Consider the following 26,363-nt stretch of genomic DNA (forward strand, 5'->3'; position numbering starts at 1 on the left):
AAATTCCGCCGGCGAACAACTACGCCTCGCTCGCTAAAGAGACCTACACTATTACAATGCATGATGAAACCTAACTCAACCCATCCTAGTGCATGGGGTCGTCGGAGACTGCTATGACAAGGAATCACTAACATGGAGAGGTGGTGGCCTGCAAGGCCTCTCCGTCTGGACCGTGCATGCCCGCGGCTATCTTGAGCATTGCGGCGTCGAGGTTGGTGAGCTTCGTAATGGCCTTGATGTCGGAGTCGGACAGGGGCTCGTCGAACCGGCGGATCAGCGCCTCCGCCGCCATGGCCGTCATGGTCTCTTTGGGCCCGAGGATATCGAGGCCGTGAACGATGCGGAGCGTTGCCCGTTGGCTGACCAGAACGGTGGACGGGTTTTTGGCCTGACGGGCGCTCTGGCGAGATGGTGCCGCGGCAGGCCTGGAGCGGCAAGGCATCTTGGCGCGGGCTGGAGGCTTGCCCAGAACGGATCGCGTGGCGTTGACGAACAGCTGGCTCGCATCACCCTCCCCGCCCGCATCGGCGGTCTGCATGTGGCACACCTAGGAGGTCACCGCGCCGAGCTGCATGAAGTGAGTGGTGGCCGGCCTGGGAGTGTGGCGGGCGAGCGAGAGGGTCGGGCCCATGTCGGTGTCGTCGTCGATGCCGCTGCCAGCGCCCGCCTGGTCGGTGAAGCTGAGCAGCTTGTCCACGGTGGCCGTTGCTGCCCTGTCCATTGTCGCCGCCCTCATGTCCACCCTCGGCAGAGGTGGCAGCTCCTTGTCGACCCCGTCGAAGAAAGCGACCATCGGATCATCGTCCTGCGCGTTGCCCGGAGCCCGAGGAAGAGGGCGGGGCGGCACGAGCGACGGGCTGGAAGATGTTGTAGGCGTGCGTGAGGATGACGTGTCGCGGGAGAGGCTCGAGCCTGCCCCACCCCCAGAGCGGAGCTCCCTGGGGGCGTGGTCGGAACGCCTATCCTTGGATGGGCTGTGTCCGCGACGCGAGGTTGGGGTGCGGCTGCGGCGGCGCTCAGAAGCGGGGGGTGGTGCGGCCGGCTCCTTGTCGCGCCTTCGTCCGAGGAGCGTGTCCTTCCAAGACCTCCGCTGGCCGCCACTGTCGTCGTCGTCATGGCTGTGCCTGTGGCCCACCGAGGGCATGCCCTTGCAGCCCGAGGACGCCACTTGTGCGGGCGGGCGCAAGCGCGGCCCTAGGTCCTGCGACGGCCTGCCGTCCTCCACGTCGGCCACCCAGCCCCCCGCGAAGGGGTAGCGCGGATACGAGCAGTCGTCGGAGGAGGAGGACGGGAGGTCGCTTTGCCCGGAGTGGGAGGGGCGCGGGGACAGGGGCGCCCAGTCTTCGACCCGGTCGATGTGCACCAGCACATCCCAGCGCAGCAGGTTCGGCGGCGGCGCGATGGCCCGGCTAGGAGGCGAGAAGCCGATCATCTCCTCCACCCGGACGGCACCTCTGGCGTGCTTCCACAGGGTCCGCATGGTGGGGATGTGGTGCAGCTGCCACACCCACACCCAGATGCCGAACAGCTTCGTGTCCGCGCGCTCGAACGTACGGCTGTCGAGGCGGTCGATGATGACCGCGTCGCCCAGCGCGTCCTTCGCGCCCTTCAGGGTCCAGAGCTGCATTGGCAGCTTCTCCATGATGACACGGACATGCAGCATCCAGGTGTCATGGATGGCGTGCGCGTCCTCCCTCCATGGCTCCAGCAGGAAGGAGACGCCATCCACCACGACCGAGCCCCGCCGAACGACGAGGTCTTTGTGGCCTGGCATGGTGAAGTGGATGAAGAAGTCCTCAGGATCGTGTCTGGTGAAGCGGAGGAGGTGTGCGGTGATCTGGAATTCCCGCTCGATGGCTCGGCCGATGGAGAGGGGACTGGCCGCGTGCAGCTTACTCACCGCGGTGTCCACCACCACGTGCTGCTGCAGCAGGAAGATCTGCTGCTCCATCTCCGGGGTGGAGGTGATCACCTTGTGGCTGGTCCGCGGCCGGCGCCCGTGGTCGACGCAGGGAGCGCCCAGCGGAGCCATCGCAGGCGGAGGAGGGCTGGCCTGGGCAGGGAAGACCAGCCGATCCCGCACCGGACGAGCCTGGAGCCCGTCCCCCCTTTGGTTTCTCCGGTTCTGGGGGCACTCCTTGCCGATGTGACCCGGACGCTTGCAGATGATGCAGTGGAGGGGGTTGTGGCAGTCGACGCGGCGGTGGTGCGGGCTGAGGCATCGAAAACAGAGGCCCCTGAACTTGCTTAAGAAGGCCTCGCGACCCGGCGCGGGGGGGGGGGCGCCCGGATCCGGACCCGCGGTGATGCCCCGAGCGGACCGGCGGGGATTTGCTAGCCTTCTTGCTTCCGCGGGACTGGTACATCGTCCATCCATCATCAATGGTGGTTGGCCCGGAAGAGGGAGGCGGGGGAGGCACAACCACGATGGATCGGAGCCGGTGCTGCTCAGGCGGGGGGAGGGGGGAGGGGCTGATCTATCGGTTCGGACGAGAGGCCGCCCTCGAGGTCAGCACCCCACAACAGGATTTGCGGAGGCGTCCCCACTCTAGCGCGGTTGGGGAACGGGGAGAGGTAGGAACGGCGGAAGATCCAGGGGTCCAGGGCCTCCCCTGGGGCCGGAGCATTGAAGGCGGGCCGATGAGGAGGCAGGAGATCAGGGCGGATCCATCGTCGGCATGGGATGCCCCGGCATCCCGGGCGGGGCGGCACAGGTGGGGAAGGGGGTGGCGGCCACGGCCGGAGTGGCCAACGGCACGGAGCGGGGCTGGACGCAGCTAGAGATGGGATGAGCCTCGGTGTCAAGGGGGATTCTTGCCTTTTCCTCCGCTGCCATGTATATTTTGACCCCGAATAGAAGCCCATGTCAGTATTTTCTTAAGCAAAGAAGCCAAACCACTATATGCTTATCCAAAAGCCTACAAAAATATTGCATGACTTCTTGCACACGAGGAAAAAATAATATGACGATACTATTTCTTTAACGAATGCGCAAGCTGCCATGATTTTATAACATAAAGCCTCAAAAGCATCGGTTCAAAATCTTGTAAATCCAAATAAATACAAAGGAAAATTGAGGACACTAATTTACCATATACCACAAACAAAACAAAAAGTAAGAGCAGTTTGTTGAAGTTGAAAGTACTATCTTCTTCAGTTGTAAACTTTATCATCTCTAGTGTTCTCTATACTGTCATGATTGAATGATTGATAAATAGTTTCAAAATTTCTCTCCCAAAGAAAAACGGATTTGCTATTTTACACTCGAGTGTTTTTCAATTGGCTGTCGTTCAAATTTGTGGCCGTCCGATCGCCCGCCGTGATTTGGGCTGAGAGTTGTTGTTCTCAGGCGGGTTTCCTTTGTTGCGGGTGCGGTTTTCTTTTCCCGGACCGGGTTTTTATGGGGCTGCCCGTTACCGGCGCCCGTTTGTCTGCTTTCATTTTCCTTTTTTGAATTTCATTTGGGCGGTAATGCTTCGAAACGGCAGATGGGCAGAGAGGGGGCCATAGGAGGAGGCGCTCGAGCGGAGGGGGAGACGAGGCGATTTCCGTCAGGTTCATGGTGTTTGCGAGATCCCTCTATCCTCGAGCTTGGGTTTTCTCTTTGATTCACTGCTCCCCAGGTTAGTTGTCGTTGTCGCTCTCCCTTTCCCCGCGCAATTTGGTATGGTTCTGGTCATGTAGCTTCCAGATCTAGGTTTGTTGGTGCGTTGTTGTTGTAGGTCCTGTTGCTGTTTGATGATTTTAGCGGTTGGTTAGTGCGATTTGTTGTTAGCCAATGCTCATTTGTGCAGTTCGCCGCAGATCCCCTCTTCTCCGTGGATCCCCTCTGCTCGCGCCAGTTCGTCATGGAGAATGTCTGCTCCGGTGTTAGGTTTTAGATTTGATCTCCTTGTTGTGGGCACTGTTAGGTTGGGCGTTGATGTGTTTGTCTTCCGACGGGGTTAGGTTTTGTGTTTTTTTCATGTGTGCAGGCGTGTCTCTGTGTGTGATTCAGAGCTTTTGCAGTTGAAGTTCAATCATCTGGTGGTTGTTTAGTGTTTGAATGCTACTGATCTGTTTTGATTGCTACTGAGACTTTGCAGTTTGAAGTCCAGTCATCTGGTAGTTGTTTAGTGATTGATTACCAGTAGAAACGGGGGAAGAGCTATGAATTTCTTTGGTATGGTAGTATAGGGATTCCCCTTTCTTGTTGATTGCTTGGTCCAGTTTGGGCTAGCTATGAATTACACTGTAATACCCCCCAGATTTATACTGCTATGCTTCTCTGATTTACACTGTATTTATAGCACTGATTTTACATTTGTAATCCCCGTAGTTTTACTTTTGTAAGATTTTCTCTGTAATGTGTCTCTGAACCCCAGTTTCTATGATGTGAAGTTTTTCTGAATTTCTGTATATTGTATCTCTAAAGTACATTGTAAGACGCTGTAATTGCACTGTAACTTCTTGTGGTTTTTGCAATACAATCCTCTAAATTACCCCCACTGTAATTCTCGTGCTTTTGGACTGTAACTCCCTAGAGTTACACTGTAGTGCCCATTTAGCCCTATTTTACACTGTACTTTTTTCAGACTTTTCACTGTAATTCTTGCCTTGCTTACTATGCAAATTGCATCAGCATTACAGTGTAGTTCCTACCCTTGATTACTATATAATTTGCATTAGTATTATAGTGTAATTTCCCCAGTTTTTTTACTGTAATTTGGATCATTTATTACACTTTATTTCCTGCCTTGATTACACTGTAATTCGTGCCTTGATTTTCAGTGGAATGCCCCTCCGGGTTACTCTATAATTCTGAGTATTTACACTGTATTTTGTTCAGACTTTTCACTGTAATTCTTGTCTTGTTTACTATGTAATTGCATCAACATTACAGTGTAATTTCCATAGTTTTTTACTGTAATTTGCATCAGTTATTACACTGTAATTCTTGCCTTGATTACACTGTAATTCCTGCCTTGATTACACAGTAATTCATGCCTTGATTTACAGTGGAAAGCCCCTCTGGGTTACTATATAATTCTGAGTATTTTTGCAGTGTCAGTTTGCTTAGTTTTTTTGTGTTTTACCGCCTCACTATACACTGTAAGTTGGACCAGTATTACTGTGTAAGCGGGATCAGTATTACAGTGTAATTACTGTCTTGTTTACACTGTATTTTTTATCAGCATTACAGTGTTGTGTAATTTTGTTTCCTGCCTTGATTTTACGGTGTAGTTTGCATAAGTTTTACCATGTAATTTCCCTAGTTTTATTTTTTTGTGTAATTCCTGCCTTGATTTTATTATTTTGGATCAGTATTAATAGTTACTTCTCTGTAGTTTTCAGCTTCATTATCTATGGGGAGGCTACGGAAAGTCTCTCACAAGGATGTTCCGGAAGCATCTTCTATTGAGAGTGTGGATCCTTTGCAAGACCCCTTCGTGCCTAATGACTTTGCGGAAGATGGTTCTAATTGCTGTAGGGCTTACACTGTAATATGATTGAGCACTGTAATTGTTTTAGGGCTTATACTGTAATTTACCAGAGTCTTACTCTGTAATTGTTGTAGGGCTTATAGTATTTGTTAGATACATTACAATGGATTTTACCTCTGAATTGTGGGGCTTACATTGTAATATACTGCAGATTTACACTGTAATTTGAATACTTCAGCACTGTAATTGTTTTAGGGCTTACAGAGTATTTTTCAGATAGATCACAGTGGATTTTTACGTCTAATTTTATGGTGTATTTATGAGCGTTGATACCTGGGAATAACAGTGTAATTCCGGGGGATTTACAATGCAATTAGTGGGCACTTTGACTGTAATTCGTGGGTGTTTACAGTGTAACTTCATCAGTTATTCAAATGTAAATCCTTGGGAACTTGCAGTGTCATTTCGTTTGTATTTACGGTGTAAATCCACTGTATGCTTTTTCAGAGTTTGCACTTTAATTTTCAGCTATCAGGATTTGTAGTGTAATTTCTATTGTTTTGCTATTGTAATTTTTGGCATTAGACTGCAAATTTTTTGTTATTCCAGAGTTTTATAATTGCTAGCAATCAAACATTCCACAGTTTTCTGTTGTCTCTGGAATTTCTTTGTAACTAGTTTCTCTGATGTTTCTAGGTGAAGCGGGGTGAAGGATGAAGAATTTGTGAAGCTGGTGAAGGGGGTCAAGAATTGGAGTAGGATTACCAGTGTTCCTGGCCTGTAGATTGTCCGGTGATCTCCGCCAATTTTTGGCTGTTGTTCCTTGACCGGGTCATGGTCCAGCTTTACTTGATTCGGGTTTATTTCCTAACCCGTTTTATTTGAAATATAGCGAGACAGTGCCTGTGGGGGTTGGTTTTGGACATACAAGTGGCATCTGTTTATTAGACAGGATATTTGAATGTTTTCCAATTATAAAATAGTCAAGTGCTAAATAGACAGTCCCAAGAAAAAAACACCATCTTTCGAGCAACAATTAACATGCACAACACAACAATATATTTCCGGCAAAAGAAAAAACCGCAACAATATACGCTATATATCTTCACAACATGCAGCAATATGTACTGGGCAGAAATCTTTAATATCAAGGCATAATGCCCAGCAATAAACCAATACACAAGTGCCCATAAGTAAACAAGCTTAACAATATCCAGGACCTTCAAAGACTGAAACAGAAGCACCCGTCACTCAACGGGCTTCACGGACCGGACCTTCAAAGACGATCAACCCCTCCCACCTTGACACCAACTTAGACGTAAAGCAAACACAACACACGCCAACAATTCAATCGAGGTCCGGTCACGGGTCTCGGGCACGGCGGCGATCAAGCGCTGGGCTTGTGCTCGCCTGTAGCGGCGGCGGCCTTGTCCTCCTCCCCTGTCTTGTGGTAACCAGGCAGCTTGTCCATGATCTTGCCCAGCAGGCCCTTCTTCTCCTTCGCGTCAGGGCTGCTCACCTCCTCGGCGGTCGGCGCCGGCGCGTGCACCGGTGCTGGAGCAGCGTGCGTGACGGGCGCCGGAGCAGCGTGCGTGACGGGCACCGCAGCAGCGTCCTCCGGCTTCTTGTGGCCGCCGGGCAGCTTCTCCTTGATCTTTTCCAAGAAGCCTTTCTTCTCCTCCTCGGGCACTGCCGGTGTCGCCTCTGTCTTCACGTCACCGTCGATCTTCTCGACGACGACGTCGGTGTCATGGTGGGTCTGCACGGACGCGGGGGCCGCCGGTGCGGGTAGGCCCGTCACGTGCTCACCCTCGGTGTCCTTGTGGCCGGGCAGCTTCTCCTGGAGCTTCTCCTTGAGACCCTTCTTCTTCTTCCTCTTGATCACCTCGCCGTTGTCGTCGATCACCTCCTCCTCTTCCTCGTCACTAGACTGTACAGATGATCACTCACGAGGTCAGAAATCGCAACAACCGTGCCATATCCTAATAATCTCCTAAATAATACAGCAAAACGCTACTAATTAAATCATGTTTGCACTTACCGAGCTGGAGCTGGAGCTGGATCGGTGCAGCTTGGAGAAGAGGGTCTCCTTCTTCTCGCCATCCACGTGCTCCTCCTTCTTGACCTCGGGCTCTTCCACGGAGACCTTCTCCATGCCGGTGACCAGCTCCTCCTCCTTCTTCTCCTTGTCCTCCTCCGCCTTCTTCTTGCCGAGGAGGTTGCCGAGGAGGCCCCTGTCCGTCACCTCCACCTGCTCGGCGGCCTCACCTCCCTGGTACGACTGGGTGCTCCTCTCATCCTCCATGATCGAGATCGGTCGGTGCAGCGAAAAGTCTTCCGGGAGCTAAAGGAAACAACAGATCAAGTATTGGTTCTTGGCTTGTGGCTTTGTGACTGATGAAGGTGTCCTGGCCAAGAGGCTTCCTTATATAGCCGCTGTCAAGGAGGTCGATCCGGAGCCGCTGCCGAGAGGTGTACATCTGTGCCCTGTAGCGCTGTACGTGAGGACAATACAAGCAGGAAAGAAGGACGGTTCAACGTCGTGAGTGACAGCGTGTCGGCCGGAAATAATGGCGTGACGGGGCAGCGCGTGAGCCAGTGGAGCCCCGACGCATGTCGTGGGGCGGTCAGTCCGACGTGGCGGACGCGCCATCGACGGCATCGGGAGAGGTCGGCGGGCGCCATGTGGAGTGGTGGGTAGTTACGCTCACCGAGGCGTGGCCCGGTGCGAATGGTCGGTGGGGTGCCTCCCTCCGTGGCCTCTCCTCCGCATCCGCTGCCGACGGGACGCTTGTCCACGCCCGTCGCTCTCCGGCAATACTTTAGGTTGAGATAATTCGACCGATTGATTAAGTGATCGATCGATTTTTGAAACAGTGGCGTGAGCCATTTTGTCCACAAATGTTTGGCCGGGGTTTATTTTAGCGGTTGTGTGGCATTAACATTGATTCTTTTTTTTTTGAGGAAGCATTAACATCGATTCTTCCGGATGCTCAATCACCGGTAGCGGACGAAGATAAGAGTTCGTGGTGGATTTCGTTACTAAATCAAGGGGTGCACGTCGGGGGAGTGATTGCACATGACTAGGACGACGAGAGGGCTCTAGAAAGAGAGCCCGATGTTGACATGTGGGGTCGAAACGACTATCCGCTCACCGGCCCGTCGTGCCGAACCTAGCAAAGCGGGTGGGGTTTCCTTGCTCTCGTGGAGTCCGGCGGGGTGAGCGGACTGATTAAACTGCCACCCCGATGTCCAGGGCTTCTAATCAGATCGATCGGGCTGGCCGTTCTTTTGTTTCTGCTTTCTCGCTTTGATGAGCGCTTTCGTGGGCAAATGCCGGTGGCGTGTCGGCCTTTTGGTTTCTTTTTCACCGTCCATTCCTGGGAAGAAAACTCACCGGCCAAGCCCGGGCACCGACCGTACGAGACTAGCTGGAGTCATTATTGGCTACTTTCGGTGCACGGGATGCCGTGACAGCCAGCGGTGGAAAGTTTGGCGCCGTGGGTTCGCGATGCAAAACGCCTCCTTCCTGGTCCTGGCAAATCCGTGATCAGTGTATAACCAGCTCGCCGGACGTACTATCGGCCCTCGTCGTCGGGACGCGAACGGATCGGCGGATAAACTAGTCAGCAGCATCGGATCCTGCCTGGGCGGGCAGTGGCAAGGGCTCCGGCCTCTGCACACGGGTCGTACGACGCGGCAGACATGACTCATGGATCGATTCAGTTCAGTGGCACGCGAGGCGATCGCTCGATGGCTGCTGCCCCCCGCCACATGGCTGCACAGGGCGAGACTGTGCCTTCAGCGCATCTGGCTCGCTCCCCGGCGCACCCACCCACCCACACGTACGATTTGCCGACTACGTGGGCCACCCGGAATCGCTGCGTCGTTAACTGCGCGACCGCACGCACCCAGGGGGCTATGTCGACGGTGGACGTCACGATGTGTACCCAGATGCGCGAGATGTTTTGATTTCTTGCGGTGGATACCGGAGTTCATGTTATACTTGACACCGGTGGTCATGATTTTTTAAATTTATTTTAGTGACTCCGACTATGTGCATTCGGTGTGAGGAGATGTTTTCGTTGACTATAAAGGTGTTTATGACGATTTCATCAATTTTAAGATTTTATGTCGGCTCAGTGTCTTGAAGGCTCTCATAGGTGTAGAAGATGCGTGCATGTGTTTTTGGGGTGAGTGCATGTGAGCATCTCCAATTATACTATGTTAAAAAAAGGTTTAGATATTTTTTTAATACCTAGATATCGAATAAAAGTTCATTGGAATTACAAAGTACCCTAAACATAATAAAAATTAGATCAAGGTCTTTGGACCACCGAACGACCACTGCTGCCGTCAGAAGAGCCGATGAGGCATCGCTATCGCCGCCCTGATAATGGAGTCCGCCTAAACTTGTCAATGAGCCACGAAGTCTTCATGAACGTGCCCCTAAGAACCAGCGTCAGGGAGCCGTGGTCAGCGTCGTTGAACCCTTAAATTGATTTGAAGCACCTCACACCGGATCTCGCCATCGCACACGCTTGGCGAGAAATTCTAACCTTGTCGCCTGAAGAGACTGCAGTAATCTATGCCAGAGCTTCGGCGACTTCACCCTGACGAGCGATTTCGAGGAGGAACGAACAATGGAAGACCAACTTGAAGATGAAGCGTCGTCATCCATCTGAGCGTCACCCGTGCAAGGAAAAAATGCTAACCTAGACTATTAGCCGGAGTCAAGGCACCGGGGTTCTCCTCCCGTCACCAGCCGCTAGAGCGGCAAATGGAGGAGAGGAGAATCCACTGGTTGGCCGGTGGAGCTTCGAGGGGAGGAGTACTTTGCCGTAGCCACCTTAGCATGAGGGGAAGGAAGAGATTATGATCTTGGGTCCTGATCAGACCATTTGAACATTTTAACCATTCAATGTGGATAATCAAATTAAGCCGGACAGGTTCAGGCGTTCAAAAATCCACAAACCGACTCCAATTGGCGAAGCCCTAGGGAATCCGAAAGTTCCCACAATGCACTCCTAGACCCCTGACCCACCTCAAAAATTCTCCCCAGCCATCCGCCCCCCGAGAGACCTACTCCGGTTGCTCGCATCCAACCTTCGCCGCTTCACCTACCCGAATATTTAAAGTTGGATGCCACCTCCCCTCCCAAAAAATCGCACCTTTGATCCCATCCTCCCACTGCCTGAGCCCCCTAGTCTGTCTACCTCCGCCCGGTCCCTCCTTCGCGTTCTATCGTGCTTCGTCATGGTGCACAAGTTGGTCATGTGGTACAAACAGCTCATGGCGAAATGTGTCGCAAAAATCACGACACAGGTCTGCGCCACGAACTATCGACGAGGCGGGGCCAACCTCCGAGCTCTCCGAAACCGGGCTTGCAGGAGGAGATGGAACAGGAGGAGGAGGGCGATCCTATAACATCCCAGAGTAATATCTTAAATATTTTCTTGCCTATTATATTTTTTATGCATCATAAGCATTGCATATGTATCATATTGCATTATTTAAAAATTAATTCTGATAGTTTATTAAACCCACAATCCCTATTTTAATTTTTCATTTTATTAAATGGTGAATATCCAAAGCCTTCTCCCTTTTGATGTTCCGCATCAAGGCTCGCCTCCGCACTTTGTACATGGCCTTATTTAACTTCTAAATGGTGCACAAATTGTTTCACAATTTCAATCCGCTTCTTTCTCATGGTCCTAGTTCAAACCACTCATTTTCCCTTTTATCTCCTTTTCAAATTCTTCACAACCCTTGCTAATAGCCTTTTGAAAATTTTAGCGGAGCTTTGGAATAACTCAGAGAGCCAACCAAAAAATTTATCCCTTTTGGAAATTATTTGGTCCTCCAAATAATTCTTTTCATACCTATTTTATTTTTTGTTTTTAGAAAATGGGAAATCCTCAACACAACGCAACCCATGGGTACCAGGCTACAACATTTCCTCTCTCTCTCTCTCTCAGTCTTTCTCGCGCACATACGTGTTCCACCTAATCACCATCGGGCCCAAGCCCACCCATGTGCCCCTCTTTGTGGTCTTCATCGGAGGGGTAACGCAGGAGGCGTGCTCTCTCTCTGCTCTAGGCAACGTCAACCAGTGGGAGAGCCAACCACTACGCCTCACTCCCCCTGATAATCACCTTCCCCTACAAACCCTAACCCTACCCGCTTTCCTCCACTCACCGCCACCACACTCTCTCGCCCTCTCTTTCCTCCCTCGCAGGCCACATCCAAGCATGCCTGCAGGCCACCGTCATCATCCTCTGTGGCCGAAAAGCCCAGCTCGTGCATTCGTTGTGTCCCTCGACTCCGCGTCACTACGGTGACCATCCTCGACCAATCAATTGAACCAAGGCTGCCCCAGGAAGAAGCTCGCTTCCTCCTTCTCCACCTCCCATCGTTGGACTTATCGTAGTGATCAGTTCCTTTTGTGGATCAATTGTAATAACCAATTTTGGTGTATTAACTCAAGATAAGTAATTTTCGTCAAGGTCATAAACACCGTTCATGTAGCATGGACTTTTGACTCAAAGTGGAAAGTATTTCTCATCTAGCTCTTCCATACAGATACATTTTCCACACGACCCGCTGCCCAAATTAGCCGCCACCCGATGAGATCTGCAACAAAGCTCCAGACCTATAGGACAATGCCGTTGGCGGAGCAAAATACCATCAGACCCCTTGGTAGGGTTCATTACGAGATTGGAAGTAACGGGACGGAGTCTGCACACACAACTTACCCAAGTTTAGGCCTCCGAAGACTAATACCCTACATCATGTTGCTTCTTATTATTCATGGTGAGGGGATACCTCGTGCAGAGGAATACAATGGTGTACGGGATGTCTACCAAGAGTTAGATCTGATATTGGATGGATGAATGAGATCCTAGACCTCCCTTTATATAGACAGGAGAGGTATAGGGTTTACATGGGGGTATGTTGATATTCCCAAGAGATGAGACCCGGCGTGGTGTAACTCGGTTTTAAACCTGGTCTCCCTGGCCCGGTTTGGGGCGTCACCCACTCTCGAGTCTCAAAGGAGTTTTACCAGAGGGAGAAAGGCCAGGGGCCTGGAAAGAAGACCCGACCTGTGAATGCCGGCTTACAGGAAGGCCCAAAAATGAAACTCTATTAACTTAGAAAGCACAGAAAGTCAAATAAGAGTTAGAGTAGGATACGGGTTATGAGTACGACCCAGAATCTTTTGCAAATTAGGAGCCCAACCTATTATATAAAGGGGGTTCCTAGGACGTCAAATGATAGGATAGAAACTCTAGAAAGCTAGGTAGCAAAAGTAGATCCTTGTAATTGAGATCGTCATCAATATCAATCAAGCAGGAGTAAGTCTTTACCTCCATCATGAGGGGCCGAACCTGGGTAAATTTGCGTCCCTTGATTCCGACCAACCACGTTCAAGTCATCACCTACTAACGATGGCCTTGCAACTTAGTTATCTCACAAGGATATCTGTCGTGACAAAACCATGACAGTTGGTGTCCACCGTGGGGCTAGCGCACAGTGTGTTGAGTTCTTGAAGGGAGCCCTTCGAAGGATTGAGGGTTACGCGATCGATCAGATGACAAAGAGTCAGCACGGCCAGCTCTACATCAATGATGCTGGCTAGGGTCCCAGGGCCGGTTCTATCGAGTCAGGATACCGGGCCCCCTTCGGAAGATCCGTGTGTTCATCGACATCATCGGCGGGTCTGGCCTAGAGCCAGATGACATTGACGACTTTGTCGAATCCGCTCGCAGGACCAAACCCGGCCAGACCAGTGCATTCGTCAGCTTCATCAGCGGAGTCACGCAGGAGCTTGACCCGGCCACTAATTCGGTGTCCAGCGGGGACACACTTGCCTATTCAAACAAAGAGTCATCACTTGGGGAGACCAAGTCTATACTTCCGCTTTTTGATGAACGGCTAGGAGGGTACTCAGATGATGAGTTCTGTCTAGAATCCTACGAGCCACCTCGTCACGCGACAATCTTCATGGCAGGAAACCAGAATCACCCCCGCTACGATGCGCTGGGGAACTTGGTCATAGACACATCTACTAGCCAGAACCACTACAACAAAATATATCAGTAGGTACGCTTTTCCTCAGACGCTTTTATATTTGTCCTTACATTTAGAAGTACCTATTATGTGGAGACGCTTTTTAGAACGATATGTATAGTGTCACAAATTTCACTTTTACAGGTGCATCATATTCATTATTATTTTCATGTGTAAATACATTGGAACGATTTTTGAGACGTTTTAGAATACAACGCTATGGCTAGAGAAGAGTTTAAAAATAATCTATAATCATTTCTAAGAGTAATAACATATAATCTTGTAATAGTAGGTTGCAAATAAAATCAGCTAATAAGATGGACAAAACACGGATCGAAAATGGCATGCCCATCTCTGCCCACAAACGAAACAGAAATCTCTAGACGAAGCTCAATTTTTTTTTGATGAAACACGGAACAGAAATCTCATCGCGCGCACCTCCCGGACCTTGCGTTATATAGGAGTGCGACACAAAGGGTCCAGACGACTGGGCCAGCCCACCAGACCCAATGAGAGTTTTTTAACACGCGGCATAAAAATCCCAAAAATGGAGTAGTTGGGGAACTTGAACTCGGGACATAGCGTTGTTGAACTTCCGCTGCTAGCGAATGGAACAGAGGACTGTTGGTGATTGTTACAACCGCAAGTATTTAATAACCCATTGCAGCGGCGAGACTCGGATACATTTCTGTTTATTTTTTAAACTGCCAACAATTTTGAAATGTCAAATATTTTTTAAAATGAGAACTACATTTAATACTAGAATTTTTTTTGAAAATGTATTTTTTTTGGAATTCTAAATAATTTTTGAAAACATGAATAAATTTTGAAATACTCATATATTTTTTTGAGAAAAAAATCCTCAAATATTTTTTAGAGTGCAATGTAAAATTGCAAACATTTCTTAAAAACTACACATTTCTTTTGAAAATAACGAATTTTTAAAAAACATGAAAATTTATTTTAGAAGGGATTTGTTTGATAACATGAAAAAAAGTCGGAAATTCAGATTTTTTTGTATTTTCGAACATTTATTGAGTATTGTGAATAAAATTGTTACAATCGCAAGTATTTAATAACCCACTGCAGCGGCGAGACTCGGATACATTTCTGTTTATTTTTTAAACTGTCAACAATTTTGAAATGTCAAATATTTTCAAAAATGAGAACTACATTTAATACTAGAATTTTTTTTTAAAAATGTATTTTTTGGAATTCTAAATAATTTTTGAAAACATGAATAAATTTTGAAATACTCATATGTTTTTTTGAGAAAAAAATCCTCAAATATTTTTTAGAGTGCAATTTAAAATTGCAAACATTCCTTAAAAACTAGATATTTCTTTTGAAAATAACGAATTTTTAAAAAACATGAAAATTTATTTTAGAAGGGATTTGTTTGATAACATGAAAAAAAGTCGAAAATTCTGATTTTTTTTTGTATTTTCGAACATTTATTGAATATTGTGAATAAAATTGTTACTATCGCAAGTATTGAATAACCACTGCAGCGGCGAGACTCGGATACATTTCTGTTTATTTTTTAAACTGCCAACAATTTTGAAATGTCAAATGTTTTTAAAAATGATAACTACATTTAATACTAGAATTTTTTTGAAAATATTTTTTTTGAATTCTAAATAATTTTTGAAAACATGAATAAATTTTGAAATACTCATAAATTTTTTAGAAAAAATCCTCAAATATTTTTTAGAGTGCAATTTAAAATTGCAAACATTTCTTAAAAACTAGACATTTCTTTTGAAAATAACTAATTTTTAAAAAAACATGAAAATTTATTTTAGAAGGGATTTGTTTGATAACATGAAAAAATGTCGAAAATTCTGATTTTTTTTGTATTTTCGAACATTTATTGAATATTGTGAATAAAATTTGAAACTGAACATGTTTTTGAGAACTAGCATTTTTTAACTGATATTTTTTTGGAGAATGCGAACAAAATTTATGAATGTCAGAACAATTTTGGAGAGCTTGAAAAAGTAAATTTGGAACATTTTCTGTATTTATGAAAAAGAAGTGAAAAAATTAATGAAAAAAAGAGACTAAAAACAACAATAATAAGAAGCAGAAAATAAGGAAATAATAATAAGAAAGAAAACTTTATTCGATGTAGCCGCTCGTCTCGCGTTCATCACGCCGTTCACACCGGGTCGACGTCAATTTTAGTGATCTCATTGTGCCACCATGCCCTTCCTCCTTATGGTCGACATTGTACATAGGAACATTATAATCATATTTTGATATAATTATTATTTTTATCTAATAAGCTCACTTCAAAAAATATGTGGAATAAATAATTTTTTCTCCAAATGATAGGATTCCTGCTTCATTAACAAGAAAAGGAGAGTTGCTCATTTAATTGGGGAAAACTGAGCGAAAATCTAATTGCTTGATTAATTGTGAAGAACCGGGTAAAAACCAACACAACCGCTGAGCGACACACATAAGATACCCCACCGCACACTACTCCAAAGAGAGCCTCATCGACACAGCACGGATGTGGCATCGTTATCACTCCTCCCTAGAGGCGTCCTCGCCATCCCTAACCCTGAGCCAACGACTTCGACTTCGCCGTAGGCGATCATCGACCCAAACCACATTGTACAGGCCTTGTGGAGATGTATGAAGATCTGCACCAGAACTCAGCTTCCTACGACCAGACATGACAACTCTGACTCTAACGGAGAATCACGAAGAAGAACTAGGCACGACTAGTGTCGTAGACGATCATTGAACGAACCAATTGCTCCTGTCATTGTATGCCATCGAGACTCCACCACCACAACTTTGGCTTCACAGCAACAAACAAGCCGTTGGAGAAGAGTCGACTGCTCCTCAACCATAGCCAAGTCTCCGATATTGCTCCCCTCATCATCGTTTCAACAGAAGCCTCGACGCGAACACTGCTATCTTCCACTGACCCAGCTCGCCAATACCCAACTCCAAAGACGAAGCACCCATGGGAGGGGGAGGATACGAAACGAAAGCGCCACCATCATCTGATCAAACTAGATCAATGGTTTCCCCCGGAGCTACAACGATCAGCGCCGGAGTGGTGTGGCAACAATACAACGATGCCTCCTAGAAGATAAGCAACGACCACGGTCGCCGCCATCGTTGGTCACGCCCACAACCAAGACAGGGCTTTCACCCAAGCTCCCAACATCACCTCATCCACACATCATCTCACAACAACGCCCACCTAGCACCACCACCGAGCCAAATTGCAATCGAAGAAGGTCATCGTCGGAACAACCAATCGCACCTTGCGGAGGCCGCAGACCAACAACAGCCGCTAGATCTACCAACCGCCGACCGAAAGTCCAGTCACTGGATGTATCACGAACCAATCCTTACCGACGACCACACGACCATGGACCAGAGATATGCCACCCAAGGCCATGAAGCACCTTCGTTTCCAGCCATGACCAGGCTTCCACGCGCGTGTGCCGGAGAATGCAGAAGATCCAACACTCGCCTATGTGCCTCTGCTCCATCACTACGAGCCGCTCCACCACGCCACCCCCGGACTACCACGTAGCCCGAGCATCAGCCCCTCACCACGTCGTCGAGTGACCTCACGGTGGTAGAACCTCGCCGCAGAGCCACTTGTGCTGCACCTCCCCGCAGACTCACCACGTCCCGACCACGACCAGAGCACCATCGGGCCGCGCACACCCTTGTGAGGCCCATGCTATGCCTGATCAGACCAGGCAAAGCACCGACCACACCACCCCACACCGCCAGGGCTGCCTAGGCTGGCCGACTGCCGCCCGCACACCAGATCTAGGCGCGAGGGCCCCGGATCCGCCTCTCTACCAAAGGAGAGGAGCTTCATCTCTCCCGCACAGAACACGCAATGTCCATTCGCGGGCACTGCACGAGCCAGCCATGAGGACGCCCGCTATATGAAAAAGAAGCATGTCGCTGCCGCTGCCACACGGGCTTTCCCCGGCGTCGCACCAAGGCGGTCGTGAGAGGGGAAGACGGCGGAAGAACCGGCTGTTGATGGTGGCTAGGTTCACCGCCTATGTCGCTCGTGTGGAGCGACACGGGGCTAATGTGTGCTTCTTAATGGCATACATGCAAAAAATAATAACAGAGCAAATGTATGAGCATTGACCCATTTTCTAGTTGTTTTATCTATAATAACAGAAACAAATTGTCATTTTTCTAAATGATAAAAATTATGTTTTCCTGAATTTCGTTTGGAGGAAATATTTTGACCCTTGGCGCTCCTATTTGCCGTCAGAAAATATCTCCCTGTATGTATTTTCTCTCACCCACGCGGCCATCTCCCCACTTATCTCCTTCTCCAACCTCCTAATCCATCTAATGGGATCCCTCCCTGGCCAGTGATGTGCATCGCCTCCACACAGGGGCGGCGATCGATTCGTTTGGTGGCAGACTTGAGGGAGACTCGATGGGTGGCGAGCGATTTGATGCGACGGAGGTTGGGGGACAGAGACCGGCCGGCGGGTGCCTCAGGGCTTCTTCTTCCTCGTCCACCCCCTCCAGATGTGGCGGTGCACATGAGGCGGCGGCGGCGTCTCTAATCCCGCGGTTCGTTCTGGTGGCCGTGATTTGGTGCGGGCGTGCCGTTCCGCTGCCCGGGCCGGCGAATCCTGACCTCTCCGCTCTGTTTCTGCCCTGCAGGTAGCCGTGGTCCCACTTCTCGGGCGGGATTTGCGGCGCTGAGGCGGCCGGCGCGACGCGAGCTTGGGGTTGTGCTTGTGCCCGCCGAGGGGCGTGGCTACCGGCCACTCAATCGGGCACCGGAGGAAGCATAAGGAGGGGATGCTGCGGTGCGCCGCGATCTTATCCCGGCTGCGTGGTTAGGTTTTGGGCGAGGATGGAGGGGACGAGGGCGGCGGAGTTGGCCGGCGGCGGGGCCGGGGATGTGCAGATTAAGGTCGGAGGAAGCATCTGCTACGAGGAACATCTTCGTCTTCAACCTACAGGTGGAATATGCAGAGAAAGCACGGGCGTGCATCTGTGCCGCCTTGGGTAGCCACCCCAGATTCGTCGTGCCCCTGCACATTGTGATCTGATCGCTCAAGCTGGTACGGAAAATCCTCGAATTCTTCTAGTGTCTCAAACTTATGTAGTAAATTGATTTCCTGCTTAATCGCTGTCAATTTTTGTTGTTCGACTCTGCAAACTGCAGGTTCCCTGCTCCGTGGTAGGAGTAGAGTAGATATTCACATCAATAAAAAAAATCTTTTGAACGTTGGGCGTACATACAGTTCTCTCGGTTTGATTGCTTCTCGGTTGGGTTGCGTGTTGTTTACAGATCCTGAGGAGAGGTGAAAAACTACCAGCATGTACAATGCTCGTCATGTTTGGCGTACAACCTGTTGCGTGGCAATGACGGCTTTGCAGGGCGGCGGTGTTGGCGCTGGAGACCACCTTTGGCTCGGCTCCTTGTCGCCGTTTTGCCATCCGCCCTTGCGCACGTCCCTCCTGGCAAAACTCTAGTCGTCGTGCGGGGATTGGTTGCCATCGACGTTGTTGCCTTGGAGCTACCAGCGCGTGATTTGACCTCTGACGTTTCATGCCTGAGTGCTATTTATTGGACTCACTCCACTTGATCCCAAGTGATGCGATCATACAGGACAAACAATTTCCTTTGAAGGTCTGTCTAGCCTCCTCCCTTGTCTGTTCGTAGTTGCTGCTTTCTGGCAAGCCGTACAAATTGGTCTACCACAACCCACAGCCGCCCCCCTGCATTTTGAAACAAATGGAATTAAGATTCGAAGTTAGTAGAAAATTGATAACATTTTGAGAATTGTCACATCACACAACCAAGTAAAATCATATAGACAGATGACACGAAAATGGCGCATCCATGTATTCAACAATCACATAGCATGTTTTGTTTCACCCAGGAAATAAAAAAAATAAAAGATCACATAACATATTTTACTTAAATTTATTTCATCACCTTAGTGAACTAGAGAATAGAAGAATAATGTATCTTTTGTTATGAACATGAATAGTACATCTAGTTCAGCAAAGAAAAGAAAAGATAGGGAGAAAATATATGATTGTTTGAAACCAACTATTTCAGTGATAATATGCAAATATGGTAATTGTTTGCTTAATGAAATGTTCACTATATATGTGCAGAAGTAGAACAGAGTTATATAGGTGTTACCCTGGTGATTTGGCTCTGCTTCTCCTGTTTCGAAAGAGGATTTTCTTCTTTCTGCTATCTGGCAGTCCTTATCTGATAATGGCTATCGTTTGCGATTGATGATATTATCTCTTAGTTTAATTCTGCCTATAGCGAATAATTTGATTTCATTCATCGTCCATTATTTAGCTACTTCAGTGGCCTGTATACTAGCCTTGCTATCTCTAGGAGAAACATAAATGTCTAACGATGTTGCCATTCCTGGGACTGAAAAATGGTCATGTTTTTCACGCCCAACAGGTGTTACCTTTTGATAAAGCATGCACATTATTTACAATCTCTTTGTCCATTTCAGGGGAGAGCATTTCAAAGGAAGCACGAACTGGAGGTGTAAGGTTAGATGGCAAGCTATTTTGCTCATGCAGTTTGATGATAAAATTCATGAAGTCCACTTTTTTATTTGTCTCATGATTAATGGTTATTTTTTTAACTTCCAAAAATCGGCTAGCAACTGATATACTATGATTAAACATGTCATAATCCATTGATTTATGGTCACGGTTACATTTGATAATTTATAATCACATAAATGAACTTAAATTGTTTCGGGCCTGGCATGCTAGCATTGCTTTACATTATTGTACAATGAATATATGATGGAAACAACATCGCAAGATCACTCAGCACTATAGGCCAGCACAGAAAACACACGTACACTTCTAGTTTACATGACGAGTACTTCATTTGTTTGCATCATCCATGCATGTTTAGCTTTCAAAATAAATTATTATGTTGTAACAAAACCTTAATCTAAGCTGATCAAAAGTATGTGTAGAATAGGGCTGCTTCGTGCATTCCTAGTACATGATATCAGAACTCTTGGAAATTATCATTCTTGAGCTGATTATATCTCTCCATTCATAACTCTTACTATTTAATTGCATAATGCTCATACTGAAAATAACAGTGCAATCAGGCTAGGTGGTTTTCACCAAGTCAATAAGCAGGTACATATATGCTAGGTATCCAAACGGTTGTATAATTGTAGTTGGTCTAATTCTCTATGAAATTGTCCTTCTTTGCGTAAAGTGAAATCTTCCTAGTTTTATTAATAGCAAATGTTCCATTTCTTGCAAAAGTGGGATAAAACTGAAGTCTTGTTCTTTTCGATCAATTCGAGAAACAAAAACAAACCCTTGGCCAATGGAATTTTAGGGAGTAAAGATAGAACATATGTGGTTGAAGGAAACATGCTTGGAGAACAATATGTTGCAGTCTCTGTCCGTAGCTCAATCTAGGAGATGAGAACTGGTTAGACCATATGAAAAACTCCAAACAGCAGGAGATGTTGGTTATGTTATTGCTTGGCCTTCCTCACATGTAAGTATGTTTCCATACAACCATCAAGTATGCTCCAATATCCACATTTAAGATACTTTAGTTATCAAAATCTTTGTGGCTGTTTTTAGGTAAGAAAAAAACTAAGCCAACCACTCCAACGAAGCATTTGTATGATACACTTATAATTTATCAAAGAACATCTTATCTTGCACTTGTCTAAAAACATTGTTCATTTGCTTTTCCAGGGCGGTTCAGGATTTGGAAAGAGAGTGCATTAAGGGAGCCAGGAGTAATTGGGTAGTTCAGGATTTGAAAAGGGAGCCAGGATTAGTTTGTGAATGAACAAGTAGTGTTCCTTATGTTATATTTTAGCTTAATTGAGAAACATAGTTCTAGACTATAGGATATTTCTTATTTATTTGTATGTTCTGTATGAATGTCTGTTATTATTCAGTTGTGAACTTTGGTGTAAGTATCTACTCAGCTTGCCAATTTTGATAATGCGATGTTTGCAAATGCAGTCTACGACGTGGAATGGTGCCTTCATATAATGATATTATTGAATTAATCTGCATGTGCGGCCATGTCATGATCAAATGATCGAATTTGAAATGATGAAATACAAATTCGAAATAAATCAAACCATATTTAAAGTAAAATATTTCATTTGTACGGAGTCGCTTATGTACATTTTAAGATAAATATAATGTCTCTACATGACGTGTATAAAGTACTGGGCCCATGATGAACGTATTTACACAAGCGCCTCACCTGGTCTTGAGACGCAAATGAAACATGTCTATGTGAGTAGAGACGTGATATGAGCATGTCTAACATAACGTCTCTACTTGTGTAGACATGATATTGAACATTCCTATATAGCGTCCCATGTCATGTAAAGACGCTTAGCAAGTGTGTCTACCTAGTTTGAGACGGTCCGTGGGAAGACGCTTCAAAGACGCTTTACTAAAACGACTCTACAGTTGCCTAGAGGTGAAATAACACGTCCCTAGGTATGAAATTTGACGTCTCTACTGGCAGTTTTTGTTGTAGTGAACCCGGCTCAGGTCTCGCTCGGTCAACTGTCCAATGATCCGGGAGCTGCAACGACTGCGCTGGTGGCAGCTAGCTCTGGAAGAACATGGGCTCAGGCCCTGACTGAGATGATGACCACTCTCGGCACACTCCTTGCAGATCCAGTAACTCCAAAGAATGCGAACACGCACAATGCAGAGATCATGAAGTGTCATGAGTAGCTGGCCAACAAGGAGGACATCAACACAGAGAATGCACGTCTAGCTGAGGCCCGGACTGAGGCACTTCAGGAGGCTGAGAGTCTAGAGATAGAGGCAATCCATCTTAGTTTCCGTCAAAACAAGGAGCCTGCGGTGCATCAAAGAAGATTTCCAAGTTAGCTTCCAATAACCATGGAGCCAACACGGTTGTTCCAAACATCGCGAGACCCGCCTCCTCCAGCGGTGCAAGGAGTCGGCACAAGCGCAAAAGGTGCAGGACCCACCATACCCCAATGGATCCAAGATGCCCCCTGAATACAAGCTAATTGCAGCTACCGACTCGTCAATGATTGTCGGTCCAGTATCAGCCTAGGCGTTACTAGACACCATCTGTTCATTGTTCGGACCCGGATGACAATGTACTCGCAGTGAGTCACAACCTAGCTACAATCCCAATCAACAAAAATAGCCCGATGGAGTTGGAAGCCAGGAATGCAATCAAGATGCTAAAAACAACAGTCGTGCAGCAGGCAAACTACTCGCATAACCTGAACCAGCTTCATTCTACTCCTCATCCGATTCACAGTAGAAGCTGGCATGGGGAGTCTCCCGCTGTTTTGAGTAGTGCACGACGCTAGAGGGAACGGCAACCGCCCCAGCAGCACTAGCCGGCGGTCTTTGATGCCCAGGTCATAGTTGATAATGCGCGTGCTTTGCGGATGGCAGGAACAGATAATATAGGTGTCACGTACGTTTAGCCAACAACACACAACCCACCCTGCATTACAAACCACTCGTGCTACAGGACAGACTATGGAATTTCGTGTTAGGGCCGCTCTGTGGAACGAGCGCATGCCACTGAAGGAAATATGCCCTAGAGGCAATAATAAAGTTATTATTTATTTCCTTATATCATGATAAATGCTTATTATTCATGCTAGAATCGTATTAACCGGAAACTTAATACATGTGTGAATACATAGACAAACAGATTGTCACTAGTTTGCCTCTACTTGACTAGCTCATTGAATCAATGATGGTTATGTTTCCTAACCATAGACATGAGTTGTCATTTGATAAACGGGATCACATCATTAGAGAATGATGTGATTGACTTGACCCATTCCGTTAGCTTAGCACGATGATCATTTAGTTTGTTGCTACTGCTTTCTTCATGACTTATACATGTTCCTCTGACTATGAGATTATGCAACTCCTGAATGCCGGAGGAACACTTTGTGTGCTACCAAACATCACTACGTAACTGGGTGATTATAAAGGTGCTCTACAGGTGTCTCCGATGGTACTTGTTGAGTTGGTATAGATCGAGATTAGGATTTTTCACTCCGATTGTCGGAGAGGTATCTCTGGGCCCTCTCGGTAATGCACATCACTATAAGCCTTGCAAGCAATGTGACTAATGAGTTAGTTGCAGGATGTTGCATTACGAAACGAGTAAAGAGACTTGCTGGTAACGAGATTGAACCAGGTATTGAGATACCGACGATCGAATCTCGGGCAAGTAACATACCGATGACAAAGGGAACAACGTATGTTGTTATGTGGTTTGACCGATAAAGATCTTCGTAGAATATGTAGGAACCAATATGAGCATCCAGGTTCCGCTATTGGTTATTGACCGGAGACATGTCTTGGTCATTTCTACATAGTTCTCAAACCCGTAGGGTCCGCACGCTTAAAGTTCTGGGACGATCGATATTATGAGTTTTTGTGTTTAGATGTACCGAAGGTAGTTCGGAGTCCCGGATATGATCACGGACATGATGAGGAGTCTCGAAATGGTCGAGACGTAAAGATCGATATATTGGATGACTATGTTCGGACACCGGAAGGGTTCCAGGAGGTTTGGGACATATACCGGAGTACCGGGGGTTACCGGAACCCCCCGGAAGCTATTGGGCCTTATGGGCCTTAGTGTAGAAGAGAGAGGGCAGCCAGGAGGTGGCGCGTGGCCCCCCTTGCCCCAATCCAAATTGGACAAGGGGAAGGGGCGGCGGCCCCCCTCTCCTTCCTTCTCTCCACCTCCTCCTTCCCCTTCTCCTTCTTGGAATAGGAAAGGGGGGGGGGCAAAATTGATATGATCATCATCACACACTCCCTATATTTTCGAGATTAGTGTTGAACCTAAACTAAATGTTATTTGGTGTTTGCGTTAAGCATGAATATGATTGGATCATGTTTATTGCAATACAGTTATTCATTGAAGTCAAAGAATAATTGTTATTCTGTTTACATGAATAAAACCTTCTATGGGCATACACTAAATATAAATGGTTTATTGAATCTCGATCATAGTGATACACATATTCATAATATTGAAGCCAAAATATGCAATGTTAATAATGATAGTGCAACTTATTTGTGGCACTGCCATTGAGGTCATATTGGTGTAAAGCGCATGAAGAAACTCCATACTGATGGACTTTTGGAATCACTTGATTATGAATAACTTGGTACTTGCGAACCATGCCTCATGGGCAAGATGACTAAAACGCTGTTCTCCGGAACAATGGAGCGAGCAGCTGACTTATTGGAAATAATACATACTGATGTATGCGGTCCGATGAGTGTTGAGGCTCGCGGCGGGTATCGTTATTTTCTGACCTTCAGAGATGATTTGAGCAGATATGGGTATATCTACTTGATGAAACATAAGTCTGAAACATTTGAAAAGTTTAAAGAATTTCAGAGTGAAGTGGAAAATCATCGTAACAAGAAAATAAAGTTTCTGTGATCTGATCATGGAGGATAATATTTGGGTTACGAGTTTGGTCTTCATTTGAAACGATGCGGAATAGTTTTGCAACTCACGCCACCCGGAACACCACAGCGTAATGGTGTGTCCGAACGTCATAACCGTACTGTATTAGATATGGTGCGATCTATGATGTCTCTTACCGATTTATCACTATCATGTTGGGGTTATGCATTAGAGACAACTGCATTCAAGTTAAATAGGGCACCATCTAAATCCATTGAGACGACACCATATGAACTGTGGTTTGGCTAGAAACATAAGCTGCCGTTTCTTAAAAGTTCGGGGCTGCGATGCTTATGTGAAAAAGTTTCAACCTGATAAGCTTGAACCCAAATCGGAGAAATCTGTCTTCATAGAATACCGAAAAGAAACTATTGGGTACACCTTCTATCACAGATCCAAAGGCAAGATCTTTGTTGCTAAAAGTGGATCCTTTCTAGAGAAGGAGTTTCTCTCGAAAGAAGTGAGTGGGAGGAATGTAGAACTTGATGAGGTAATTGTACCTTCTCCCGAATTAGAAAGTAGTTCATCACAGAAATCAGTTCTAGTGATCTCTACACCAATTAGTGATGATGATCATGAAACTTCAGATCAAGTTACTACCGAACCTCATCGGATAACCAGAGTATGGTCCGCACCAGAGCGATACAGTAATCCATTCTAGAAGTCATGTTACTAGACCATGACAAACCTAAAAACTATGAGGAAGCGATGATGAGCCCAATTTCCGCGAAATGGCTTGAGGCCATGAAATCTGAGATGGGATCCATGTATGAGAACAAAGTATGGACTTTGATTGACTTGCCCGATGATCGGTGAGTCATTAAGAATAAATGGATCTCCAAGAGGAAGACGAATGCTGATAGTAGTGTTACTATCTACAAAGCTCGAATTGTCGCGAAAAATGTTTTTGACAAGTCCAAGGTGTTAACTACGATGAGATTTTCTCACTCGTATCGATGCTTAAAAGTCTGTCCGAATCATGTTAGCAGTTGCCGCATTTTATGAAATCTGGCAAATGGATGTCAAAACTCTATTCCTTCATGGATTTCTTAAGAGTTGTATATGATGCAACCAGAAGGTTTTGTCGATCCTAAATGTGCTAACAAAGTGAACAAGCTCCAGCGATTCATCTATGGACTTGTGCAAGCATATCGGAGTTGGAATATATGCTTTGATAAAGTGATCAAAGCATATGGTTTTATACAGAGTTGCGGTGAAGCCTGTATTTACAAGAAAGTGAGTGGGAGCACTACAACATTTCTGATAAGTATATATGTGAATGACATATTATTGATCGAAAATAATGTAGAATTTTCTGGAAAGCATAAATAAGTGCTTGAAAAGAGTTTTCAAAG

At 46.8% G+C, this 26,363-nt stretch overlaps 1 protein-coding gene across 1 annotated transcript; it reads right to left on the reverse strand.

The window, feature by feature from the left end:
- Positions 1-6,546: 6,546 nt before the first annotated feature.
- LOC125514057 (dehydrin COR410) lies at positions 6,547-7,841 on the reverse strand. The gene is made up of 2 exons (XM_048679308.1): positions 7,465-7,841; positions 6,547-7,353 (listed from the first exon to the last, which is right to left on the reverse strand). The coding sequence occupies exons 1-2, from the start codon at positions 7,726-7,728 to the stop codon at positions 6,811-6,813; spliced, it is 807 nt and encodes a 268-aa protein (XP_048535265.1). The 5' UTR covers positions 7,729-7,841; the 3' UTR covers positions 6,547-6,810.
- Positions 7,842-26,363: the final 18,522 nt, after the last annotated feature.

The sequence above is a fragment of the Triticum urartu genome, chromosome 6 (assembly GCF_003073215.2).
Source record: "Triticum urartu cultivar G1812 chromosome 6, Tu2.1, whole genome shotgun sequence".
Taxonomy (NCBI): domain Eukaryota; kingdom Viridiplantae; phylum Streptophyta; class Magnoliopsida; order Poales; family Poaceae; genus Triticum; species Triticum urartu.

Bases quoted from the DNA above. Each gene is read 5' to 3' on its own strand.
- LOC125514057 (XM_048679308.1), bottom strand. From the start codon at position 7,728: ATGGAGGATGAGAGGAGCACCCAGTCGTACCAGGGAGGTGAGGCCGCC. The intron at 7,354-7,464 runs GTAAGTGCAAAC...TCATCTGTACAG, and splicing joins CCAGCTCCAGCTCCAGCTCG to TCTAGTGACGAGGAAGAGGA.